This window comes from Spermophilus citellus (genome assembly GCF_964194105.1).
Source record: "Spermophilus citellus genome assembly, chromosome: 2".
In the NCBI taxonomy this organism is placed as follows: Eukaryota; Metazoa; Chordata; class Mammalia; order Rodentia; family Sciuridae; genus Spermophilus; species Spermophilus citellus.
The window spans coordinates 189248030-189273011 of record NC_138183.1 but is presented as its reverse complement, the minus strand read 5'-3'; the positions used below and the strand labels follow the sequence as shown (position 1 = coordinate 189273011).

General features: G+C 43.8%; 1 protein-coding gene across 1 annotated transcript in view; it reads right to left on the bottom strand.

Moving 5' to 3' along the window:
• The window catches only part of TENM4 (teneurin transmembrane protein 4), a 710670-nt gene that overhangs the window by 110073 nt on the left and 575615 nt on the right, over positions 1 to 24982 (bottom strand). The window contains exons 15-16 of the mRNA XM_081282209.1: positions 22414 to 22614; positions 3644 to 3829 (exon numbers count right to left, since the gene is read on the bottom strand). Coding sequence (XP_081138335.1) covers positions 3644 to 3829; positions 22414 to 22614 — 387 coding nt within the window. The remainder of the gene's footprint in view (positions 1 to 3643; positions 3830 to 22413; positions 22615 to 24982) is intronic.

Here is a 24982-nt window from a genome sequence, read left to right as displayed (position 1 = left end):
AACAATCACAGCTTTGGGGTCAAGGTTGGAATTCTATAAATGTAATCAGAAGCTGGCACTTCCCACACATGTTTTGAGACTTCATAGATGAGGGGCACTGAGGTGAGTAAAGTAATCATCTCAGGATTGATACAAAATGTTAGCAGTGTCTTCAAAGAAATAGGAAAAATTAAACACCTTCTTAAATTTAACCATGAGTGTCAGGTTTTGCTAAGGAAATCAGAGGTTAAGCCCCAGACGTAAGGGACCAATAAAATTTCTGGAAAAGACATCCAAAAACATGTTTTTGATGACTCTATGTTGACCATATACTTGACAGATAGACCCAAATCAATCCTTCTTACCTTAACTTCTCTACTTGGAAAACTGGGTCCCATGTGTACCAGTGGGTTACTAGTGTCAAGTAAGCAAGAGCAAAAACAAAGGATGGCTTAGAATGGCTTTTTCTTCATGGGATATTTTTAGGAGCAGGTGAATGGGTTCAGACTGATGGGTGTGCAGTTCTGTGGGTGGTGGAGAGGGCTGTCATTCCTCACCCCTGGACATGCTTGTGGCCACCCCATTCTGTGACACACCTGCACTGGGAGAGAAACTGAGCCCTAAGCCACCATGTGGTTTTCCCACAGTGCTTTCACTAAAGACCTTTCTTCCAGATGCAAATAGACAGTAATTCCTAACACAAGGCATTAGGTTTCAGTGTGAACGTTCTTGCTGTTTGAAAAAACAACAACAACAACAACAAAAAAACAAACCCCACCTAAAATCTGTCATTAAAGATGATGCCACTATCAAGTTCTCTCTTATTATGAAAACCAACCTCTTCTGAGAAAAATCAAGCAGATATTTAATTCCTACTGTAATAATCTGCTCTGGGAAATGTCATTGGGGTAAAAAGCTTCTCAGGCTGGGGATTGGTCATAGGGAGCCCAGCTTCATCTTTTTCTTTTGAGTTCTTCATTCCTGCTGTAAGGTAATCGGGTCATTCTTCCTGTTCATGGAGGGCAGCAGTGCATAAAGAGACCCTCCACTCTTCTTCTTCTATTGCATGGAGGACTCTGAACCAATGTCCTAGTTTTCTGATGTGGGTAAAAACTATGACTATATTGCAGCATTGGAACTTGCTGCATGATAATGATCCATTGCATAATAATAAAATCTGATAACAAGAGAACATTTAACACTTTAAAATTCTAACTTTTCACATCAGCAGATTTTTTCTTTTCTTAAATCACCCTTGCATGAGTGAATTTTCTTGGAAACATAAGAAAATAGTCCTTGTTACCATCAAAGATTAAAAGAGAGTTCTTCTCATTTCTATCTCAACAGGAAAAGGAAGGCACCCACTACCGTTTCTCTGAATTTCCCCCCATCCCTTATATCCTGCAAGGTCACTGAAGTGTTCCTCCAGCACCAGGGTGTTGGGTTTCCCATGGGGATGCAGGTGGCCACGGCACAGACCCACAGAGAGAAGGCTGCCATGCAGGAAAATCAGACAAGGACAAAGAAAATGCCCACCACACAATGAAGGGTAATAGAATTCTGAGCCAAAGTCCTTTCATCTGCGCCACTATGACTAGTCCATTACTTCTCCAATGTCCTATGACATTTTTCTGGTATTTAGGACTGTCAACCTTCCTCTTATATCATGCACATTTACCTTGATGTATTTCTTATCTGGAGGGAAAAAAAAAAAACATCTGCAACTCCGAGGAGGAATCTGTTCTTAAAGAGTGACAACAGGGTGAGCAAGGGAGGTAGAGAGGACAGTTTGACTTCTTGGCATCAAAATAAATGGGACCTTCTTAAAGCCAGGCTGATGAATATCCACAAGCCATTTGATGTAGCGCAGCCTGCCCACGAGGCCTGCCATGAATCATCTGTGACTGGACTAAGGGAGAATTTCCCTCAGTCCTTAGTTATTGGACTCAGCTGAGATGTTTTATCTTATAAAAGTCTAACATTTATAAACTTTTTGGAGATTGGAAAGGCAAGCGGAGGATTCTGTAAGCAAGTGATAGAAAACAGAATACGCTATCCTTGGGCTCTGATTTCTTTTTGAACAGAATGGGCCATCTTCTGGGCTGTGAGACTGAAATGTCAGACTGACCTCTGTCATGCACAAAGGCAGAAGAGAGTGGGAAGCGGAGTTTAAAGAAGAGGGCCCCGGGGGGACTAGGGCCATATCTCATTAAGGGGTTTCCAGGACATTAACACAAAAAGCCATCAAGGAGTGGACAGTGAGATGACATGCTATCTTTAGCTGTGGAAGAGCAGGAAGGCTGCTGCCACTGTGGAGGAGCAAAGGCTGGGGCAGATTAGGTGAGGGACTCCAGTGCACTGAATAAGAAGGCACAGCCTTGGGAAGGACATGCGCTGGATGCTACCATGGAAAACCTGGCTTTTGTGGTGCTAGAACTTCAAACAGCTGCTGAGGAGGAAATCAAGCTGCAAATTCCTGATCTACCTCTTTAAAAGATACATGACCTTTAGACTCAGGTCCTGAAACAGAGGAAATAATCCATACTTCTTCACTTTGTAAGGAGTATAAAGTAATGCAGTTAAAATCTCTAGCTCAATGCTTGACACAGTCTACATATTCGAAAATTAGAAGCCATTATTATTAAATTAATAAGTCTAAGATGTTCCATAGCTATTTATTAACTCAGTGATTTCATTGGGGCAAGGACCAAGGGTATGAAGGAATGGCAAAACAAAACAAAACAGAAAACCCTAAAAAAAGAAGAGTTAGCTTCTTTTGCTTAAAATTCTTTGTCCCTTGAAAGCTTAAGAGTTTCTCTAAGACCCAAGAGGTCTCCTCCAAGCTGGAGAAGCACCTGGAATCCTGCTTTCTCAAGCCACGTGCTCACCATCTGATTACAGACCCTTCCTTTTGAAAAAATGGAAGGGGAAGAAGTTAAAACACACAAAAACCAGTTGATTCAATAAGAAGCTTTTGGTGAGTGTTCATTCCAGGATAATAAACCAAGCAAAACGTCTGGCTGTGTTTAAAATCAACAAAACCAGCAGGAAAGGCAGAGAGAGGAAAGGCAATGGGGAGATGAGCTTGTTTTTAAAGCTGCTAACAGTGCTGCTGCAGCGGGGGCGGATGCTGAGGAGACCCCAAGAGAGGAGAAAGGAGACAGATGCAGACAGGATGGATGCTGAGGGCAGCAGAGGGGAAATGCAGATGTGGCCTAGGTCCTGTGGAGAGCTTCCCCAGGGTTCCAGGCCTGTTGGGGAGCCTCAGAGGCCAGTGAGAGTGGAGACTCGGAGACAGTGAAGCTGATATCCATGGCTATGTGTATGGACTGCTCCACTGTGCGCAGGCTTGTGCGGAGCTCTTTACCTGCATTCTTCTCCCCATCCCACGGGTAAAGAAACTGAGCCTTTCACCTGGAAAGGGCTAAACAGCAAGGTGTGCTAACCAGCTAACTGGGACCTGGGAAATATAAACTGGGAAGACTAAAGGTTGAAAACACCACATTGTGAATTTAAATCCAATTGACATCTAGGAAAAGCCAGTCATAATGTCATCAGATGAAAGGACTTTTGACCCCTTCCCACATGCAATGGGGACCCAGGCTAGTGACCCCACAGACAAAGGTGTCCTGCAGACCCAGACCAGGTATCCTGGGCGCCGTACCGATGGTGCAGTGCTCGCCGTTCCACCCAGGACTGCACTCGCACTTGCCGTCGCGGCAGGTCCCATGCTCTGCACAGCGCGGGTGGCAGGCTCGCTGGTCACACGCTGCCCCCATCCAGCCATCCTCACAGCGACAGGTGCCCCCCACGCAGACGCCATGGCCACCACAGTCGGCAGCACAGATCTCTGTAGGCAGAAGGTGGGAGGAGGAGAGAAAGAAACAACTACTGAGCAAGTCACTGCTGGGGACAGGATCACACTTGGTTACCTACTAGGCTTCTGTGACTGATCAGGATTCCAGAGGCTTGGGAGACTAATCTCCGTGGACAATGGCCTCAGGACCACAACAATGCCCTGGGCCAAAGCCTGCCCTGCGTTGTTTCTCCACCAGGACAGGAGGGACAGAGGGCTCTGCTCTATTTGCTTTTCCTGCTGCCAGCCAGTCTCCGCCTTTGTGCTTGCCACTTCCAAGGGGGACTGGCCTCGTGAACAGATGTGAGAAAAAGTCAAATTTAATTAAAAACTGGTTATGTGTGAAAACAAAGTGAGGAGGAGTCCCGGTCACCAAGTAAAGAGCTTGTGGGCCTGGCTGGGGCATGTGAAGAGTTCTGGGGCCTGCGTTTCACAGCATCTCTGACTCTAACTGAAGTGGGGGTGAGGGGAGGCTGGATCCTCCACCCCATGGGCATACTCTGTTGTCCAAAACCTGCAGTTTATTCTCTGTCCTTGGCTTGCTGCTTCCTCCCCCTAACTCCAAGCTCCATCTAATGGGCTTTTAGACCCAAAGCAAACAGCTGGCGGGGTGGGGGGAACACTTCAGGGCCAGAGTGGAGCCGCCTGTTCCTTCACAAAGGCCCGTCTGTGCAGTGGTGCAGAGCACACAGGGCCTGATTCACAAGCCCCTCGGGCTTCCGGCCAGCAACTACTTCATGCTTCTTGCAGGCAGAGGTTGTGAAGGCTTCCAAAACATAAGTGCTCTTTAGGAAATAGGCTGAGCAACCGTGTCCATGGATGCGCTCTGCCAGGGCTCTGATGGAGACCCGGGTGCTTCGTGGCCCAATGGTCGTCACATTCATGTGAAAATCCTGACACTTTAAATTTCTTTTAAACTAAGTGAACTGGCATCTGTGTTAAGTTGCCTTTGCCCATTACTCCCTTCCAAGTGACACTGCTGGTGTAGAAACTGCTAATGTTTTAGCTGCTTTTGAAAAAGGAAAGAAAACAAAATTAGATCTCAGAGGCTCAGACCTTCATTACTAACCTGAAGACAATGGATAAAATGTTTGCAAAATTAAAAAAAAAATTCTCTTTATGGTGTGTTCTTATGCAAGCAAAATGGAGGTACTTCCTACACATCTGATTTCTCATCTGCCGAGAAAAGAGGGAGGCTGTTGGAGGAGGGACAGAGACAGCTCTGAATTGGAGCCAAAGAACTGGATTCTATGCCAGGCCCAGGAGCTTCTGAGCTGTGTGACTATGTGCAGGTCCTTGACTTCACTGAGCCACAACTTCTGGCCCAGGGGAACAAGTGCTGTGTGATACTGTGGTCAGCCCCGTGATGACCAACCCAAGCTTCAGTGAGCACTCAGTGAGGTGCACAGTACAAAAGATCACAGTAATGGCTGATTAACTCAAGAAAGGTTTCCTGAAGACTGGGAGTCCAAAGAGGTTTGTGAAATCCTGCTCAGCCACTAATCTGCTGAGAAGGTCACTTCTGTCTGGGTATCAGTTTCCTCATATATTTCAGAGGGTAACCTGCCTGATGGTTTTTAAGATTCCAGGCTTTAACTTTGTGGGAGTCTATGATACAATTACTCACTGTGTTACATAATATAATTCTACCCCCAAGGCTTGGCTCACCTGTCACAGGTGACAAGAAGTCACCTGGGAGTCAACCTGTGGTTATTCTCTTGCTCCTTCTCATCCCATATTACACATTAGAGTAATTCTTTGTTTTTGTGTCTGTCTCATTGTCAGACCAGGAACAACCTTGGACTAGGTGCTCCTTCCTCGGATCACCTCTATCCCTGGTACCGAGCACAAGTCCTGGCACAGAATAGAGCCCTAATTAAGTTTTATTGCCCAGAGAGACAGGCACATGAGGATGAAAAATAATTTGTATACACACTGCTCAACCTGGCTGAAAGTCCAGCCAGGTCTACCTTTCCCAAGTGACCTGTCCACCGGAAAATGTACCATGCCAGGGTGGGGCTCTGGAGCCAAGTATTACTACTCCCAACAGCCCATCTAGGACGTTGTTCAAGCTCCTTTCAGACAATGTTTTAGGCAACACTTCTCAGCCTCTTGGCTGAGATCAAGTGTAGACAACATCGTAGCCTTTCCTAGAGATAAATAAAGACAATCTCCAGTCCTCGGGCCTCCCTAGATCCCATCCCTGAAACTCCCACTTTTCTGCACACCACTGAAGGACAATGACCTCCTGATGACTCTGGAGGCTGGGTCTAGGTTCAGGGCTGGAGCTTTCCCAAGAGCCCTGGGGAGAAGATCAACTTGGGCTTTGCTTGGGTTTACTCAGCACTTTTCCCAGTGGTAGTTTATGGTGTGAAAGTAAACAGCAAACAGTACTTCTATTCACCAAGCCAGGAGAGGGACAGGCAGCTGGCGCCAAAGTGGACATGTTTTTAGGCAGCAGGGTATATGGAGTTGATGGGGACCAAGAACAGAAGAGGTAGGCCTTGCCCTGGACTTACCTGTGGGATATCAGGTCTTACCTAACAGGCATAGCTGCCCCATGAGCCTCAATATCCATGGGGGATTAATTTCAGGACCCTCCTGAATACCCAAATCCATGGATTCTCAAGTCTGTTTTATAAAATGGCAAAGTATGTGTATTTAACCTTTATAATCCTCCTGTATATTTTAAGTCATCTCTAGATTATTTATCATGCCAAATACAATATAAGTGCATGTAAATAGTTGTCAGATTATATTACTTAGGGAATAATAATGAGAAAAATCAATTCAGTACAGATGAAAAAAAATTTTGGAATATTTTCAACCTATAGTTGGTTGAATGGATACAGAACCTGTAGACATGGAGGGAAGACCTTACAACATTCCTTTGCTAATTAATCTAGAGGTAGTGTGGACAAAGGAGAGTAAGACTTGCAATCAGATATAATTCCAAATCTCAGTTCAGCCAACTACCTGACCTCCTACTCTATGGTTCTTAGCCTCATTTGATTCCTCCATAAAATGGGGAGGGACGATGACGGCACCCATTTCAGAGGGCACTTGGTACCTGATATATAGTAGGTCTCAATAAATTCATACTGACTTATTTATCCTTCTAATAATCTTTCACACATGTCTACTATGTGCCAGAGCCTGTACCTTGTGCCTGAATACAGAGGTTAGTAGATACAATCTGTCTCCCAGGAGGTCTTTGTCCAAATAAACCACAAACTGATATTGGCATTCCAAAGATTATCCAAATAATCTTTAGCCATCCCAATAACCTATAGCCATTATCTCTACCATTTGGCATATATACAATGGATTAAAACCACAGATCTGGAGTCTACCCATGTCTTTGCCACTGATTGGCTGAATAATCTGCAAGTTGCATGTTATGCAATCCATCAAACCTTCAACTTCTATTTCTATAAAATGGGGACAATAATTCCCACTTCATAGATTTTACAGACTTGGTGTTGGATCAAATGAGGTAATGTGTGGGAAGGCCATTTTTGGCTTAGTTAACACTTAGATCACGTTTTACAGTTTTTACAGTTTAAGAAGCATATTTCACATACAATTTCTCACTTAAATATCATGAGGATGTTATGAGAACATTTGGCTGCTATCCTTCTTAGAGGTGAGGATACCAAGACCCAGATGGGAGAAGGACATTCTACAAGGTCATGTGGGTATCTGTGCGTTCTCCTTGTTTTGACCATCCTCAAGCAACACAGAATTGCAAGACAGGCATTCTACAAATAAGAAAACAGCCTCAGAATAAGAAAAACAAAAACAAACAACAACAACAACAACAACAACAAAACCCAACTCTATCCTATATCCTCCAGGGAGGCTTTTCTTTGAGGGGAAACTCCTGGTTTATTCCAGCAGATTCCTCCCACCCACTTCTGGCCTTGCTGCCTCTTTTTTTGTTAAATCCAGTTAGACCCTGGGTATATATGAGATGAAATGGGATCCTCCACGGAGTTTCCCAGACACTTGATCTCACTCTTTGCGTCTGGAGACTGTGGATCTGATCATCCAAACATTCCATTTCCTTGCTAGTTGACACTAGACATGCTCTCCTGGCCCGAAGCTAAAGCTGCTTGGTGGCTGGGTACCCTCCAACAGCCCTTTACAAGCTGGGTTGTGAGCTCTTACACATTTTAATGGAAGGGGCCTGAACTGGCGACCTTGATGTTTATGGGGTGCTAACTGATGGTAACACAGCCTGGGAGCGCTCGGGTTCTCCTTTGCAGAGGGGCCAGTTTGAGTGGAAGAGACCCACTGATACATGATGGGAGCAGAAACCTATGCTGCTACTTTATCATCTGTCCTCAGGTTTAGTCCCTATTTGTTATTTCTTCTCCCAAATACTTTGATTTATTATTTTTGTTCCTGAAATAAAGGAATAGCTCTATTTTTGCCTTCTCAGATTCTGCTTTGACATTAAAGCAGATGTAACTTCACAGAGTAGTTGGTGAGATCCAAACAGGATGATGTTACAGAATGTGCTTTGACAGCTCATATGCCTTTTACATCATAGAAATGGGCCTTGGTGAAATTTGGGTTGCAGTTCCTAAGTCTCATGTTTCCTTCTTTGTAAACTGAGATGACATGGCTCACTCTAGAGGGTTGTTGCAGGACTTGCTTGGCACTGAGGATACAAGTGGGGACGACCTCAAGGAGTTTAGGTCTGACATGATAGATGAACATGACCTAAATCTACCGAACTACATGAGCAAGTGTGACCCAAAGTGAGAGTCTAGCCTAGTGCCTGGTGTATGATCAGAATATAATAAATTTCACAGACACGTTTTTATAAAAAAAGGAAATGAGAAGCAGTGATAAGTAGGCTAGATTGAAGGCTGAAGATCAGAAGCGAATTCTGACTTTGGAAACACATCCAATACAAGAACATTTGATAATTGCCGGCTGACTTTCATATGATCAAAATCCAAGCTTTCTGATTGAATGCTGAAGGTCTGGGGCCTGGCAGGTATCTGTGGAGATAGTAGGGAGTATACAGGCTGTAGGGTAGACTGACTCCCTAGTTTCCCTGCTATGGGTTCTTGAGAAAATTACTTAATCTCTCTGAGCTATAATTCTTCACTCCTTAAATGGAGAGAGTAATAATTATCTCCCTCCTATAGGGTGGATGGTGATAATTAAAGGAAGAGGTATATGTAAGAAGCTCTATATAAACTATATTGTATATATGACTGGTTGATGAAACCCTAAGACATACTGTATCAGCAGAGCTCCATGCTCCCTAACAGAGGATCAGCTTCTGGATGAGCCAAATATTTGCTTTTTTAATAGTAACCTCAATATTTGGGTATGAAGCTCTTGTTCTGGTCACCTGGATGGCACCATTAGTCAAGACTATTAAAAGCTAGGTAGAAGCCATTTGTATTTGTAGGATGATATTTTTCTTGAAATCAGGTGATGATCTCCAACTGTCCTAAATTTCTCATTCCTTGCCTGAACTATAACAGGGTCTTGAAGATGAGCCAACTGGACTCAAGAACATATTAGCTCTTTTCTTTTCCCTTCCTTCTTTCTTTTTTTTTGGGGGTGGGGTGGGAGGAGGTAGGAGTGGGGGGATACCAGGGATTGAACCAGGGCACTTAACCACTGAGCCACATCCCCAGCCTTATTGTATTTGATTTAGAGAAAGGATCTCACTGAGTTGCTCAGGGCCTTACTAAGTTTCTGAGGCTGGCTTTGAACTCATGATACCCCTGTCTCATTCTCCTTAGATGCTGGGATTACAGGTGCATGCCACCATGCCTGACACATTAACTCTTCTCTTTTAGGAAGTCAAACCCAAGCACTTTCCCTTGCCCAGACAATCTCTTTCCCATCTCACTTGTGTATCTTTTTTCTAGACTAGAATCCCATCTGACAGCAGAGTCTAGATTTTATCCATCTTGGTTTCCTGAGCACTAGCACCAGGCATGGCACAGCATGGCTTTCTACAGGCGTTTGTTGAAAGAATAAATAATTGGGGAAAAAAAGTTCCATGAAGAAGTGTATGTTTGTTGGCTTGACTCACCGTCATAGTGCACACAAGTTATTTTGTCAAATATATTCATATAGAGGCTCAGACTTCTTTGCACCTAACCTTCTTAGACACTCATCTTCGATCTGAGTTGTGATTGTAAAAGGTCTCAGTCCTTATCCTCAGAAACATCTTCCTTTGTGCCAATGCCCAAACTGCACCTGTTGTCTTTCCTTGAGGGAGGTAAACATATGAGGAAGAGGTGAAGAGGGCAAAGAAAAGATCTAAGGTTTGGCTATTGGTAATTATGCCCAAAAGTGTATACGTAAGGGAGAAGCTGCCCCGGGCTTCTCTTATTAAACTCTAATCCACATACAAGCCCAGATGAAGCCTGGGACCTATCATGGCTATGTTTTAATTTGTCTGGACTTATTTTACAATCCTGTTCATTAAAATAGCTGGTAGGGGAAGCTGTGTCTTTCCCCTAAAGGGAGAGACTTACACATAATTTTCCCATAAAATTTTTTTTTCTACTTGGAAAGATGCTCAAAATTGCCCCAAATAGGGACCCCACCCATGGTTCTGCACACTTTCTGCTGAACAAGGAATGCATGCAGATGAAGATGTTTTTAGAATTCTGGGGATGTGGGAACAGAGTCTGGGCCCCATGTGACCTCTTGGAAGTCTGTTTGTAAGTCAAATTTGATAAGTCAAATATTTCTATTTTGCTTAGGAACTGAGTTTGGAGAGTGACCTTAAGAAATCTTAATAGTGACTTTGACAATTTAAGATGAATTCTGCTTGGATTTTCTGTTTTATCACTAGTTCATCTGAGTTACTGCCCACTTGAGGGATTTCTCTAAAATCCTGGTAGTCTTAAAATTCAAGTCAATCTACCTAGCACTTAAGGCAAAAATAAGAAAGAAATGAAATTTCCACAATGTCGCAGAACTGTTGTTGATGGCACAGAATTGTTACCTTATTCCTGCTTCATAGCAGTCCTGTAAGGCTACTTGCACTCCTGTACTGGAGTCAAGGAGACTGCTTGGAGAAATGCTCAAAGGTACTTAGCTAGAATAAAAGGTGATTATACTAATACAGATTTTTGGTTTGTGAATTGTAGGATCAGGTTGAGGTAAAACCTGATGTAATCTGACAGTGGTTCCCTGACTGTTAATTGTATATTAGATCATTGCCACAGTTAGACTACACAGTTTCTAAAATCAGTGTCTGAGTCTGCTTCCTCACCCCAACTGAATCTCTGTTGGATTAAGAACTTCTCCTTTTTCTCTGTTTATCTGTCCATCTGTCTGTCCCTCCACCTAACTGTCTGATCATCTAACTGGTTATCCAGTCACCAGGCCATTTAACTAAACATCCATCCATCCATCCATCCATCTATCCAACATGTGACCTGAGCAAGTTACTTCATCTCTCTGTGTCTCAGCTTTCTCATCTGCAAAATAGTATATAGATATCAAATATTAGGCTCACGTGCAGGTTAAATAAATGTTATACAATGTGTCTAGTGTCACATACATCTTTCACGGAGTAAACATCTATTATATGGCAACTATTTCATGTTTATATGCTGGAAAGAGCCAGGGAAGGGAGGGTTTGAAGATATGGGGAAAGCAAGGGATGGTGTTCCACTGAGATGCCTCTTAACAAGTTGGCAAACACTGGACCCAAAGCATAATCGGCAAGACAGGCTTACAGGGCAGTTCATCCCCTGGGGAAGGGAACACAGGCAGAGAGACATGTGGGCATGGGCTGTGTAGGGAACCATCCATGATAATAGGAAAGTATTTGACTAATGCCCTCAATGTTCTCAGTGAGGTAGGAGGAAGGAATATCTGTGAGCAGTGGCCTGGTGAAGAGCTGTAGACACTGAAATAGCCCATTTGGGGACCAAGAGTGAGGGCTCTTGAAGTATGAGAAGAACTGCACGTGGGAGGGCCCAGGAAAGGTTAAAGATCCTGAGCATGATGGGATGTGGTTTAGCCAAGATCAGAAGCCTAACTGTAAGATCAGAGATGGGGCAGGAGATCTCTGTTATGTGGTTATAGGACCAAGAGTAAAAAAGATGAGAACTTAGAAGAGTAGGTTTTGTGCATGGAGCAATGTTAGACAGCAAAACTAGGACCCAGAAGAGGAAGTACCTTGTTCTAGGCCACACAGTGACACACATGTCAGTACTTGAGAAAGAACTTGCTAGCTACCTTATAAAAACAGTCCTGTAGGGGACCAACTAGGCAATGGCTACAAGAGACATTTATATATTTTTGGCCCCTCCTCTGTGCTTCTGTGTGTGCAGTTTCCATGGTCTAGGCCCTCCTCTGTTTCATCTTCACATGTTCAAGTCTAAGTGTGCTTCCAATTCTGGCTACAATAACATCTCCTCCCTGAAGCCTTATCTCAGCCACAAGGGGTTCACCTTCACAAAGACTTCTATGCAGATCATTCTTTCTCAGGATTATTAGTCTATCTGTGTTGCCTTCAGGATCCTGCTATCACAAATTATTCTCTGCACTCCCCAGTGAGGCTCACACATGTATCTATGTGGTCCCAAATTCCAGTGATAGGGGGCGGAGTATGCCATGTGATTACTCAATGTTCTGTGACTTTGCACAGAGCAGAGGCCTTGGAGTCAGGCAAGCTGGGTTCAAGAGTCTGATCTGCTACGTCTGCAATGTGAGACAAATGCTGCCTACCTTTGTGCCTCATCTATGTCATCTGTAAAATGGTGACAATAGTACCCCAGCTACCAGAATTTTAAAGTTGATTTTACAGTGTATTGAGAAACCTGGCACAGTGGTGCACACTTGTAATACCAACTCCTTAGGAGGCTGAGGCAGAATCACAAGTTTGAGACCAGCCTGGGCAACTTAGCAAGACTGTCTCAGAATAAATAAAACATAAAAAGGGCTGGGGTATAGCTAAGTGGTAGAACATTTGCCTAACATGCATAAGACCTTTGGTTCAACCCCCAGCACTATCACAGAGGTAGTCAGCAGTAGAAGTAGAGGCCCTGATGGCTGGCTGGCTCCAGTTGCTCCTCTGTGACTCTCAAGGTCACAGATAAATGCTGTGTTACTTCTACAGGGCTGTGTTACTTCCAAAGTCTGAGTTATTGTGTATATATCTCTCTCTCTCTATATATATATATATCTACATATCTATCTACTGAGAGTGTGTGCACCTACTATGTGCCAGATATCCCTAGATGCAGGCTGGGAATGCAGAGATGATATGAAATTACTCCTAGGCACAAGGAACTCAAGTCTTCCCATGCATGTAAATGAGCACAAAGCTGGTCACCACACCCAGTGAGCAGTAGGCTGATTAAATGTTAATTTTCTCTCCTAAAGGAGGTCATATTTTGAACAGGCCAGCATTCTCTCGAGTAGGACACCCCCTGATCCTTCCTTCACTAACTTATGCCAATAGTTTTTTAGTCTCAGTGCAGGTTTTAGGAAGACAAGGAAGAAGGTGCAGAAAAGCAGCCTGAGTCTGACTTCCTTACTGTAATTAGTGTCTTCTAGACATCGAGGCCAAACCCAAGCCACTCTCTTGTGCTTTTCAACTTCCCCTCCTATCACCCGAGAGCCAGCACTGCTCCAAGTCATGGCTCTGTTCTGTAGATGGAGATGGCACAAAGCTAATGAGCCTTGGGAAGCACATGGCCTTTCACCTCATTCGAGGAGCTTAGAGAGCTTTCAAACCAGGCAGAAAAGTGAATTCCATTGTGTTGGTGCAGAGCAGGTCTCCACACCTATTCCTCCAGGACTAGAATTTTAAGCCTTTACAAAGTACCTATCGCAAGAAGCAGTAAACCTGTTATTCATCTTAATTGGAGGGTATCAGGCTTCCTGATTAGAGGACTTCAAACCTAACTGGGAGGAGGCCACCAAACAGGGTCTGACTCTGCAGGATAACAAGCCAGGAAAGGCCTGGTGAGCAAAGGAGCCAAAGAACATGACTGGGATGTGCATCCTTGGCCACAGGTGGAACCCAACTCACTAAAAGGATCCAAATGGATGAAATGAAGGTAGACGATGTCCTCTTCCAAAAGATCTCTGACCTGATAATCTTTGGTAAAAGGTCCATTTCTCCACCCAGCTATGAGCTCATCTATCTAACTCTTTCCTGGACACTTGCACCAGGATGTCTCCAGGCATCTAAACTGCATGCTGATGTTAGAGCAAACTTTCTAAGACCAAACTGCCAAGTTGGACCTCCACTTAAAACTTCTTGGAGGTTTCCAATGACAGATAAACCTAAACTCTTTTATATCATTCAGGCTTTGATACCTGTTATCTTTCCTTACCTCTTCCCCACTCACTACTGTCATAGATATGCTAAGATAAGCCACACTGCACTACTAAAAATTCCCAGGAGATGCCCTTGATCTGTCTCAGCTCTGTACATGTTGCAAGTCTTTGCTGCAAAGTGCTTGCTTCCTCCCTCTATCTGTGCCTACTCATAGCCAACCTCCAACACCCAGAAAGTAACTAGTCTGTTTCCTGAACTCCGGGAGTACTAGGAAGCACACCAGGTCATGATTCCATTTGCATGATTCCTGGCAGTGTTACTACATGAAGTGGTACCCGGTACACCTGATACCTTGGTAGCAGCCAATGACAGAGTTGTGCAGGGAATATACTATGAACCCAGAGAAGTCTGGATTTGAACTCTTGATTTCCCAAAGTGTTTTGGGGAAAGTCATCCAAATTCTCTAGACCCTGATTTCTTGGGAACAGCACTCCCTGCCATGCCAGAGGCTTATGTATTTGTTGTTTGAATAAATTCTGATGCATATATATGAAGGAGTTCTGTACAATGTAAATTTCCTTTCAAGGAACAGTTATTTTTTAAAATTACAAGTTATCATAACAGTAGTTTGATCCAGAAGACAAGTAGAGAGAGAGAGAATATAAGTATCAGCTTGGACATCCAAACAGAGACCTGATTCTGAAGCACAATTTCAGGAGGACTTATATTTACATACTGAAGAGCTCCAATTCTGATAGAAAATGTTCCAGGGCTGTCGGGGGAAATTCCACTAAATTAAAAAGCTGCCAGCTCCTGGTTTATCAACCTTTAACTCTGGCAGTACTTGGCAGTATGCCTGTCTGAGCCCAATTTTCCAGTGTTTGATTAAACGCTAGGAACTGACCATCTCATTGAGTCTAAACGTCTACGCTACTTTTCAGACAACTGAAGAGCTCTTCCTGGCTCCCTCCAGCACTCCCCTTCCCTCACATGGCAGCGTTAATGTCTCAGATATTTATTATTCTGAACTTTGGTTTTTAGGCTGTCACTTGCTGCTGGGAAGGGGCACAGGAAATGTCAAGTCTCACCTGGATATTATTTCTCGGGTGAAATTCTAACCTTGAGATTCCTGTCCTGTACCATACCTATACAGAAATAGCCCAGCCTGATCGTTTCCTTTTGATGTTTAATTGGATGTCGGTGCTGTGCTTTCTGGGCTGAGAACGTGGTGCTTCTCAGAGACGGAACAATTCTGGCTACACAAATGAGACTTGTAACAGGGGAGAATGCTCAACGCTGAATCTAATTTTCTCTCCCATCCATGAACATAAGACAATTTCTCTGGCATTAAAGCATCTCACTCAGTCTTTCTGTCATTAATAAGAATTAAATTCTGTTCCCTCAAATTTAAATGTAATTATATTTTGCTTCGCAAATAAAATTGAATTACCATTCTCAAAAGTTAGCATTAATTCAACGGCTATGTTTAGAGCTTTAATTTTTTTTAACCCTGCTGCTACTTTTAGTTTATTTATTTATTTTTTAAGCATTTGGTTCATTTTGCTGTCAATTGTGAATTAATTTAATAACAGATCTGTTCAGATCCTTATCCATCTAATCATTATTGTTATCATTTATGCTTTGAGGTTTCTCTTTTCTTTTTGGTAGAAAAAGAGAGTAATAGAGATGGAACTGAAAACTCAGAGGATATGAGTTTGAATTCTGGAATGTCTCCCTAAGTTATGGAGCCTACACCAGAGGTTGAGCTGAAAGAGCCAAAGAGAGAGCCCTGATGTAGAATCTGGGAGGGAAATAGTGAATGTTCACTGAAAAAGCTGTGAATTTAAGAGTTTTATTTATTAAGGCATTTGGGTGGGCTCCGTGATTTGCACTGCCTATATTCTGACCTGATTTCCTGCTCCTGACCCAGGGCTCCTACTTTCTAGTCAGATGAGATATGTCTTTATCAACAGATGGCATACTCATAGGGCTCTCTTGCTTCTGCACATGCTGTCCCTCAGCCTGCAATGCCCTGCTCTCCTTGCCACCAACAAGCATCCCTTCAGTTCCCTTTCACAGTGTGGCTCCCGTTTCTCCTTAGTGAGGACCTCCCCAGACTCCTCTCCCAGGCTCCTAATCACTACTGTATGCACACCAGGCTTCGAGCTTGGGCATTCCACTTCATGAACAGACTGAGGGGCTCTTTGATCCTTGGTGGCTTGAATAGTGCTCAGCACCTAGAGGAGGCCAGAAAGGCTCAGTGATTGTGTGAAACAAATGTGCGTAGCTGTGGGGGTATGTGCAGGTCTGGAACTACTCCAGGTCTCTCTCTGAGGGGGCTGAACTCTGCTGGCACTGAGCTCAGGAAACTCACTGTCCTGAGAGAAGGCTGCTGCTAATACAGTGTGGCCCTTGTGCTGTGGGCCACTGACCTAGTTGTTTGGGGTAAATGTGTCAGCATATTAATGACTCTTGGTCTAGAGTCAAGGACCAGTGTTGGGGGCTGGGGGAAGGGGATGGTAGAAAGACTCAGAAGTAACAAGGACACTGAGCCTCTGAAAGAGAAAACAAATTGTTTAACATTGACTCAGATCCAGTTCTCTGGCTCTGAACCTTCACTCTGTAAACTGCCCTCAAACTCAAATTTGTTAGAATCTCACACTGTTTGGCTAATTTAGACCTAATCATGCATTCTGAAAAAATATACACTCATACTTCATTTAGTAAGTGCTTACTGAATGCCAGCCACCATGCTAAGCATTTTATGCATACATATTAAAGCTAATTTGGAAAACAGCCCTGCAAGGCAGGTATCATTAGCTATACTCCACGGATCAGCCGAGTCTTGACAATCTAGCCTGGTCCTACTCCAAATCTCGTGCAATTCTTACTGAGGGCACATGCTACCTCCAAACCAATGCCACTGTCTCTCTAAAAATCTCCACCTGTTATTCCATGAAACTCAAGTGCAATGAAATGATAAGAATCATAAACCACCAGCAAGAGCATTTTACAGGCAGGCTCTCTGCCATGTGCTGCTTCTGTGCGCCAGCAACCCAAAGGAATAAAATGTAGTAAGAGGCTCCTTTCAAATAAAAGCCATTTATGGGAGACAAGACTCAGAGCAGAGGAAATTAGGAATGAATTTATGAAGCTGAGAATAGAGGCAATGGGAGAGGGTGGGAATAAAGACCCCCCAAAAAATGAGCCTATGGAGGAACAAATGATAAGTCTAAGGACTGGCCTTTCAAATGGTACCCTGGAGAATGTCACAGAGCCTGCAACCTTCTTTAGAAGCCATTAGGTTCTGAAGGACAGGTAGGCTTTTCCAATTCTAAGGACCATCTCAAAGAGGTTAAATTTCCTTCCTTTCTAAGACAGCTCTGTGCCAAGGGGAAGAATGGCCAACCATAGCCCTTGGGGTAGGTGGAGCCGAGAGCTGCTGAGCTGTGCTGCTTGAAGCATAGGCTGATGATGCATCCAGCCCAGCAGGCTGCTCCCTGGGGTGAAGGAGGGGCAGTGGTGTGGTGCTAGTCCAGGAGGAGCTCTGGCTGGCTGGCACTGCAATTGAGACTAATAGAAGTGAGGTTTGGAAAGTGTCAGAGAAGGAGCCAGAGGCTTGGTTTTCCTGAAGAGTGTGTGGGGTGGCAAGGAAGGGTTCTCGGTGTGGGGGATGGGGGTCCTGAGAGAGGACAGCTGTCTGTCTAGTGGTGTGCTGAATCTTCCCAGGCAGAGTTTCAATTGCAACACCTCCCTTTCCTGTGTTCCCAGTGGGCTCTCTTGTCCTCTTTTTGCCCGTTCACTGGTTAGGTCTTGGGTCATTCATGCAATAGTCACTGAGAATCTAATGCATGTTTGGCCCTGTGCTCAGGATGTGGACAGACTCTGACCTCATGGAGCTTACAGCTCAGTTCTAGAGAGACACGACTGCTCAAATCACTGTGGTATCAGCACTGCAGTCTGGGTCTTGAATGTCTCCCAAAGGCCATGTGTTGAAGGTTGGATTCCCAGCCCTTGGCATTACTGGGAAGCATCTGACCCTGTAGGAGGTGGGGCCTAGTGGAAGACAGTTAGGTCATTGGATGCATGCCCTTGAAACTGTATTGGGACCCCAGCCATTCCTCTTTTTTTTCTCTTTCATTTCGTGGCCACCAATGAGGTGAGCAGTTTTCTCTACCATGTGCTCTGACCATGACATATTGCCATGCTACAAGGCCCAATGTGATGGGAATAACTTGCCATGGACTGGAATCAATAAAACTATGAGACCAAACAAACCTTTCCTCTTTTTGATTATCTCAGGTATTTTGTCACAGTGACAGAAAGCCGATTAACACACTTAGGAAAGACCTTGGAGCCACATCTGGTTTGAATCTGAACTCTGCCACTTACTAACAAGGTGGGGTAGATGCTGGAAAGTAACTCTCCTTTTGAGCTTCAAGTTTCTTCATCTAGAAAATGAGAATGCTAGTGACATTACCTTCACAGGACTCTTAGAAACCTTAACCAGGATAATGATTATAAAACACATAGTTCAGGGCTGGTATGTGGTTGAGCACAAAGAAATAGGTGGCTCTTTAATTAGCACTCCATCCTGTGGCTTATCAGGAAGAAGAGACGATTACTGACAAGGAAGCCTCCTTGGATGGAAAGGGTTTGAGGTAAGAGCTGAGGATTGAGACAAAGGTCTGCCCTGGATTCAACTCTGCAGCTGTAAGCCAATCATTTTGGGCAAGTCATTTCCCCTCTCCAACCTTTCCTATCTACATGACAGCACAGTTACCTTCCCTGCTGTCCTCATCATCCCAAATGATTTGGGAAGCAGATTCCCTTAGGGCCCAAAGTTAAGGACAGAGGTGCCCTGGGGCTGATGGGTGGGATACAGCATCTTCTGGGTCACAGGAATCTGTTCACAATTATCTCATGCTGCCTGTCAGGGTGGAGGACCATATGGACAGGCTGGACTTAAGGAACAGTTTCTGAGATGAGACTGGAAACCAGGCTGCCAGGAACCAGGGACCCAAGTAAACACTGTATAAAATCTGCCTTCACTGTTTCCACAAACCTCACCAAAGTGCTGAGGAACTTGTCAGCTCACATTTCATTACAGGCTGGCTGCTGAACACAGGGCATGTTGATTTGAGCTGCCTTCATTAAATCCTGTTCCTGGTGCTGAACAGCAGCAAGACACTCATCTCAGGGAAGAGACAGTCCTCCTTCCTAGTGGGTGGTGGCCGGCAGGAGTCTAGCTTTGCCAACCCACAGTGGACCCTGATGTTGGGAGGACCACTTAGGACATGTCTGCTGGTGTGCAGTTCCTGATGAAAGTTCTGGGCACCCGAGACAGCACACAGCATAAATAACATGAACAGAGTTTCCGCTTGTCCAGTGTCTGAGCTGTGTGAGGTACTGGGGTAGCCATTTCACCTGTATTTTCTCTCCCAATCCCCACAACAGTTTTATAAGGTAAGTGGGAAGAAACTGAGGGTTGGAGAGGGTAAGATACCTACTGAAGATGCTCAAGGAGTGGGGAGCAAGTCTTCTGAAATGAAACCTGAGCCTGCTCCATTAGTACCTCTCTGAACATAAAGATGGTCTCTTGGCTGCCCTTGCATCCAGACAATGAGGCAGCTCTTGCTTGGCTTCATTGCAAAGACTCACTACTTTTAAAATACCTTCCACTTGGTGAAAGTGTTCTTGGAATGGAGGTAGAAAGAGATATAAAAGTGCATATTACATGGCAGACACTGTTCTATGTGTGTACAAAAATGATGTAATTTAACAATCACATAATTGCTGAGATTGGTGCTATTATCTCCATTTTTCAGATATGGAAACTAAAGTCAAGAGAAGTTAAGCTTGCCAATGCCACACAAAGGCAGAATTAGGGTTGGACCCAGGTAGGTGATGCCTAGGTGGTTGAGATAAGAGAAGAACACTTGAAATGCTCTCATTATCCTTCCAACTGGGTGACAGGAAGAAGGCTTGACTTAGAGCCCTGGACTGGGTCTGACTCCCCTTCCTCACTTACCAGCATGCCTTTGGCAAGTCATGGAGCTTTCCAGCATGGATGATACCACACCTGCCATCCTTCCTCACATGGCCATGGTGGTGTGGTTGTGGAGTGTGTTTCTGTGTGTCATAGTTTGGTGTATGCTATCAGTCACTAATAAAACCCCAAATTTTACTACTACTGTGAAGGGGGTCAATAACTTGAAGCTGTCCTTTAAATTCCTGGCCTTGCAACAATCATGACACCATTTAGTCAGTTACAGATTGGAGACTGAAAAATTATAATTTGCATTTCTGAAAGGCATGTCTTATCTTGCTTCATATTATCAAATGTTTCTGTTAATATCCAGCGCTTCCACTGATGGCTGTGTTAATCAAGATCATAAAAATAGAAAACATTTATGGAGCCCACATCATGGGCTGAGTAGTATGCTCAACTCTCCTTTGCATCGTCTTGAATAATTGTCACAGTGACCCTGGAAGGTAGATACTACAGTTATCTCCATTTTTTAGCTTTGAGGGGTAAAGTGACTTGCCCAAAGTTACAACTATGAAGTGGTAGGGCTGGGATTTGAACCTGGGTCTGTCTGACTCAGGGCCTCTTCTCCCCACAGGGTTCTCTGCCTTCACATGAGCCACAGCTATGGGGAGGGCAGTACTCAGGATTGAGAAACAATTCAATTCAAATAATTCAACAGTTCTACTTAGAGTCCCTCCAATGGTTCTGTCGTCTCCTTTCACAGGACTAAACTAAAGAATACTTCAAAATATCACCCAAAGTTATACCTGCCTCCTCCAAAACTGTGGAATTTCATTAGGGATTAACGGTGCAAGTCACAGTTATAGACCTATCATAAATTAGCTTTGTGGCCATATAATGAACTATACAAGCCAGCGTAGCTTTAAGAGGATCATTTATTATATTGCCATAAACAGAGCTATATAAAAAGAATTATTCCTGAGACTCTGCACATCTGTGCTCACAATCATGTCTTTATGTGAGCTTTGCAAACAAGGATAAAAGTCCAATTTAGACTGTTACTGAATGTCAGTTCTCCATTCAATGAGGAAAGGCGATTCAAAGTATTCCAAAGGTGTGAATGCCAAAGGTCTCAGCCATCTTTCCTGATAACAACCAGAACTGTTAATCCACATCATAATGAGCTAATTTAAGCCTCACATTGTTTTAACAGTGTGGAGTGGTGAGGAAGGTGATTTAGAGCAGAAGAGCCTAGTTGGAGATGCTATCACTCTCTAGCTGAGTGTCCTGGGGCAGGATTACTTAAAAATTCTCTGAGCCTGAGCTTCTTTATCACTTTATTTTTCTTTGTTTGTTTGTGGTCTCCCCTCTCCTCTTCCCAGAATGCAAGCTCTGGGAAGGTAGGGATGTCCTAGGCTCTTTATCCTCTCTGACTAGAAGAGTACCTGGCACAAATAGGTGCTCAAAAAGTATTTACTGGTTAAAGTGTCATGTAAATTGGTAAAACAGGCATGAGGATTCCTTTCTCACAGGGATTTTGTGTGGTTTAAGTGTGATATTGGATGTGGACTCAACCTACTATGTACCAATACTATGGTAAGTGAATCATGTATGTTCTTAATCCTCTTTGGAAGAGTCTATAAATCATAGCACTTATAACAGAAGGATGCCAATAGCATTACCCTTTGAACTTGATATGTATAAATTCTGTGGGGCGCCAGAAACTGCAATCAAGAGCACATTCAATCCTGGCTTAAATCATTCATTCATTCATCAGTATTTCTGATGAGTGGGTCAGGCCCATGCTGAGTCCTAGGGCTTAACCATGAACAGGAATGTTTGCTGCACCCATGGAACCTACCATCTAGTTGAGCATCTGACCAAAGGCAGGTGGGGGCCAGATCACAGAGAACCCTAAAACCCACCATGAGCTTAGACTTTATTCTGGGAAATGGATGAAACCAAAGTGTGGCAGCTGGGGCAGGGGCCACTCTTACCCCTTTCCCCATGGCTTTTGCCTTGGAACTTTCCCACAGCCTTGCCCAGGGAAAACAGTTGTATGTGAGAGAGGGATCTCTAAGAAACATATCTAGAATTTCAGGTACTATTGCTAATATTGATAAAGAATACTGTTTTGAATCTCAAATTCACCTCTATGGAAGAAACAATTGAGATTTTTGAAACTTCTGCCCATCTAAGAGAAGAAGTTAACCACTGATCAGAACTGAATGGGTAACATATCACAGTGGGAAGCCCCTCCCTCCACCCACACCCTTCGCCCCTTCTTCCCACATTTACCAATAGAACAGTCATGTCCAGTCCAGCTTGGGTCACAGCTGCAAAGTCCGGTGTCTGGGAGGAAGGTCCCATGGCCTGAGCACTGGTCCAAGCAGGTGGCCCTGGGTGTCTCGCAGTTGGTGCCTCCCCATCCCACAGAGCAGTGGCACTCGCCTCTCACACAGACACCGCGGCCTGAACACGTTGGGTCCATGCAGTCCACTGTGATGAGGAGGAGAGGGGACACAAATAAGCATCTTGCAGCAAGGTTGAGGGTTCTGTCAGCAAACACGCAGCTAGAAGGACACCATGTCCCATGGAGATGCCTCTTGTGGTAAAGAGCAGTACTTTAGCAAAGCTGGGTCCCCAACTCTCAGTGACGGACCATTTACCTCTTCGAGGCTGTTTCCTCAACTGTGAAGTTTGGACACAAATTCTACCTCTTGGTTTAGGAGGTGGACCAAGTATAACCTCATATCAAGCATCAGTATAGCACCCAGTGACACCCCCCACCACCACCCCACATTGTCCATAATAATTGCAAGGATAGAGGACAAGATTTTGCTTTGTTCATTTCTGATTCTCACCTCCTAGAATAGTGCTCAGCACCTATGAGGTTCTCAACAACTCTATACAACAAACTTTTGCTGTTTACTACTTTATAATGCAATTTTATTTATGTGAGCATGAAATTAAAATAAATTCCTTAATTTAAACAAGAATTATTTTTGCAACTAAATCCTATTTGATTTCATCATCTCCCCCAAATTCTTGGGGCTTGCCTGAAGGTGACATTTGATTGAGTATTTAGGATTACAAATGCTGACTTTGCGCAGCTTCTCCTCTGTGGTGGGTGAGCTAGAAAGCTACAGCTCCCAGCCAGCAGCCCCTACAAGGCAGGGGCCCCAAGGCAAGGGGTTTCAAGAGACAGATGCAGAAAAGGGGAAAGGGAAGGAAGACTGGTATTGTGGGTCACCTGCTTTGTGTCTGCACTATATTAAGTGCTTTATCTACACTATCAGATTCAGTTCTCTCAATAACCCAATAAGGAACACATGAGGAAAACAGGCTCAGAGGGGTAACTAATTTATGTTAGGTCACATAGCTAAATCCTGCCAAAGATAAATTTTTTCCCCATTTTTAAAAATTGTGGCAAAATATAAGACTAGACTTACCACTTTAATCATTGTTAAATGTGCAGTTCAGTGGAATTAAGGACATTCACATTGTTCTGCAACTACTAACCACCAGCCATCTCCAGAACATTTTTTATCTCATAAAAAGAAGCTCTGTACTCAATTAAACAAATCCATATTTCTCTTTTCCCTCAGCCCCTGGCAACCACCATGCTACTTTCTGTCTCTGAATTTGGCTACGCCAGGTATCTCATGCAAGTGATATCATATGGTATTTATCTTTTATTGATTTATTTCACTTGATATGTTGTTGAGGTTCACCACTGTTGCGGTGTGTGTCTGAATTTCTTTTGCTTTTTAAGGCTTAATAATATTCCATTGCCCTATATGTGCTACATTTGGTTTATCAATTCATCCATGTGGATTGCTTCCACCTTTTGCTTCCACTGTGAATAATAGGCTACGAACGAGTGAGATCAGGGATCTCTTTGAGTTCCTGCTTTCATTTTGTTTGAGCATATCCCCAGAAGAGAAATTTCTGGATCATATGGTAATTCGAATTTTAATTTTTTGAGGAACCAACACACTGTTTTCTACAGTAATTCTAATATTTTAGATTTCTCCCAATAATGTTCAAGGATTCCAATTTCTCCACATTCAGAAAAGAATTTGAAGGTATGTCTTTCTGTTTCTGAAGCCAATGATATTTCTATTAAGGGCTCTACCAAAGTCAAAAGAGACCCTGATCTTCCACAAATCACTGCATAGAGAAAGCAGAAGGGTTAGAGAATTGACCTCTGTGGTTCCGGTTCAGGTGGAGAGTACAAAAGGCAGCAGAGTGAAGACAGAATTGATAAAGGACGTTGGCCCATAAAAAGTTGTTAGGTCTGCCTTTTGCTCTAGGGAGGAAGGGGATTCTATTCATTTTATGACAGAGAGGACATGTGTCCTGGTAGGGACCCAACATAGAGCTGCTGGAGATTAGAGGGTTCCCAGTACTCACTTCCTCCTTCCAGGAGCTCCTGAGGAATCCTACACTGCAACGGAAAGAACCTAGCATCTGGCCTCTGAGGACTAAGAGTCAAGGATTAGGGGAAAAACGCACTGGTTCTATGTCCATGATCGAGGGACATACCTACTCTGATCTTCCCCACTAAAAGCAGGTATGGTAAAAATACACACCTCTCAGGTTGCGGTACGGTCCAAATGACATCGAGGACTTAAAAGGACTGTATAAACTAAGTAGCTTTAAACTACTGAAGCACAGAAAAGCTAAATAGCTTGCCCAAGATCACACTGTAGTACACAGGAATTTCCACTGGAATCATTCTTTCAAGGTTTAGGCCTCTTGCTATTTTCTGTTACAATCTTACTCATTTCAAAACTGCATACTGCATATATACTTACATAAATGCAGGAAATGGTTTAAAAATAGAATTCAAAACAAAACTCGA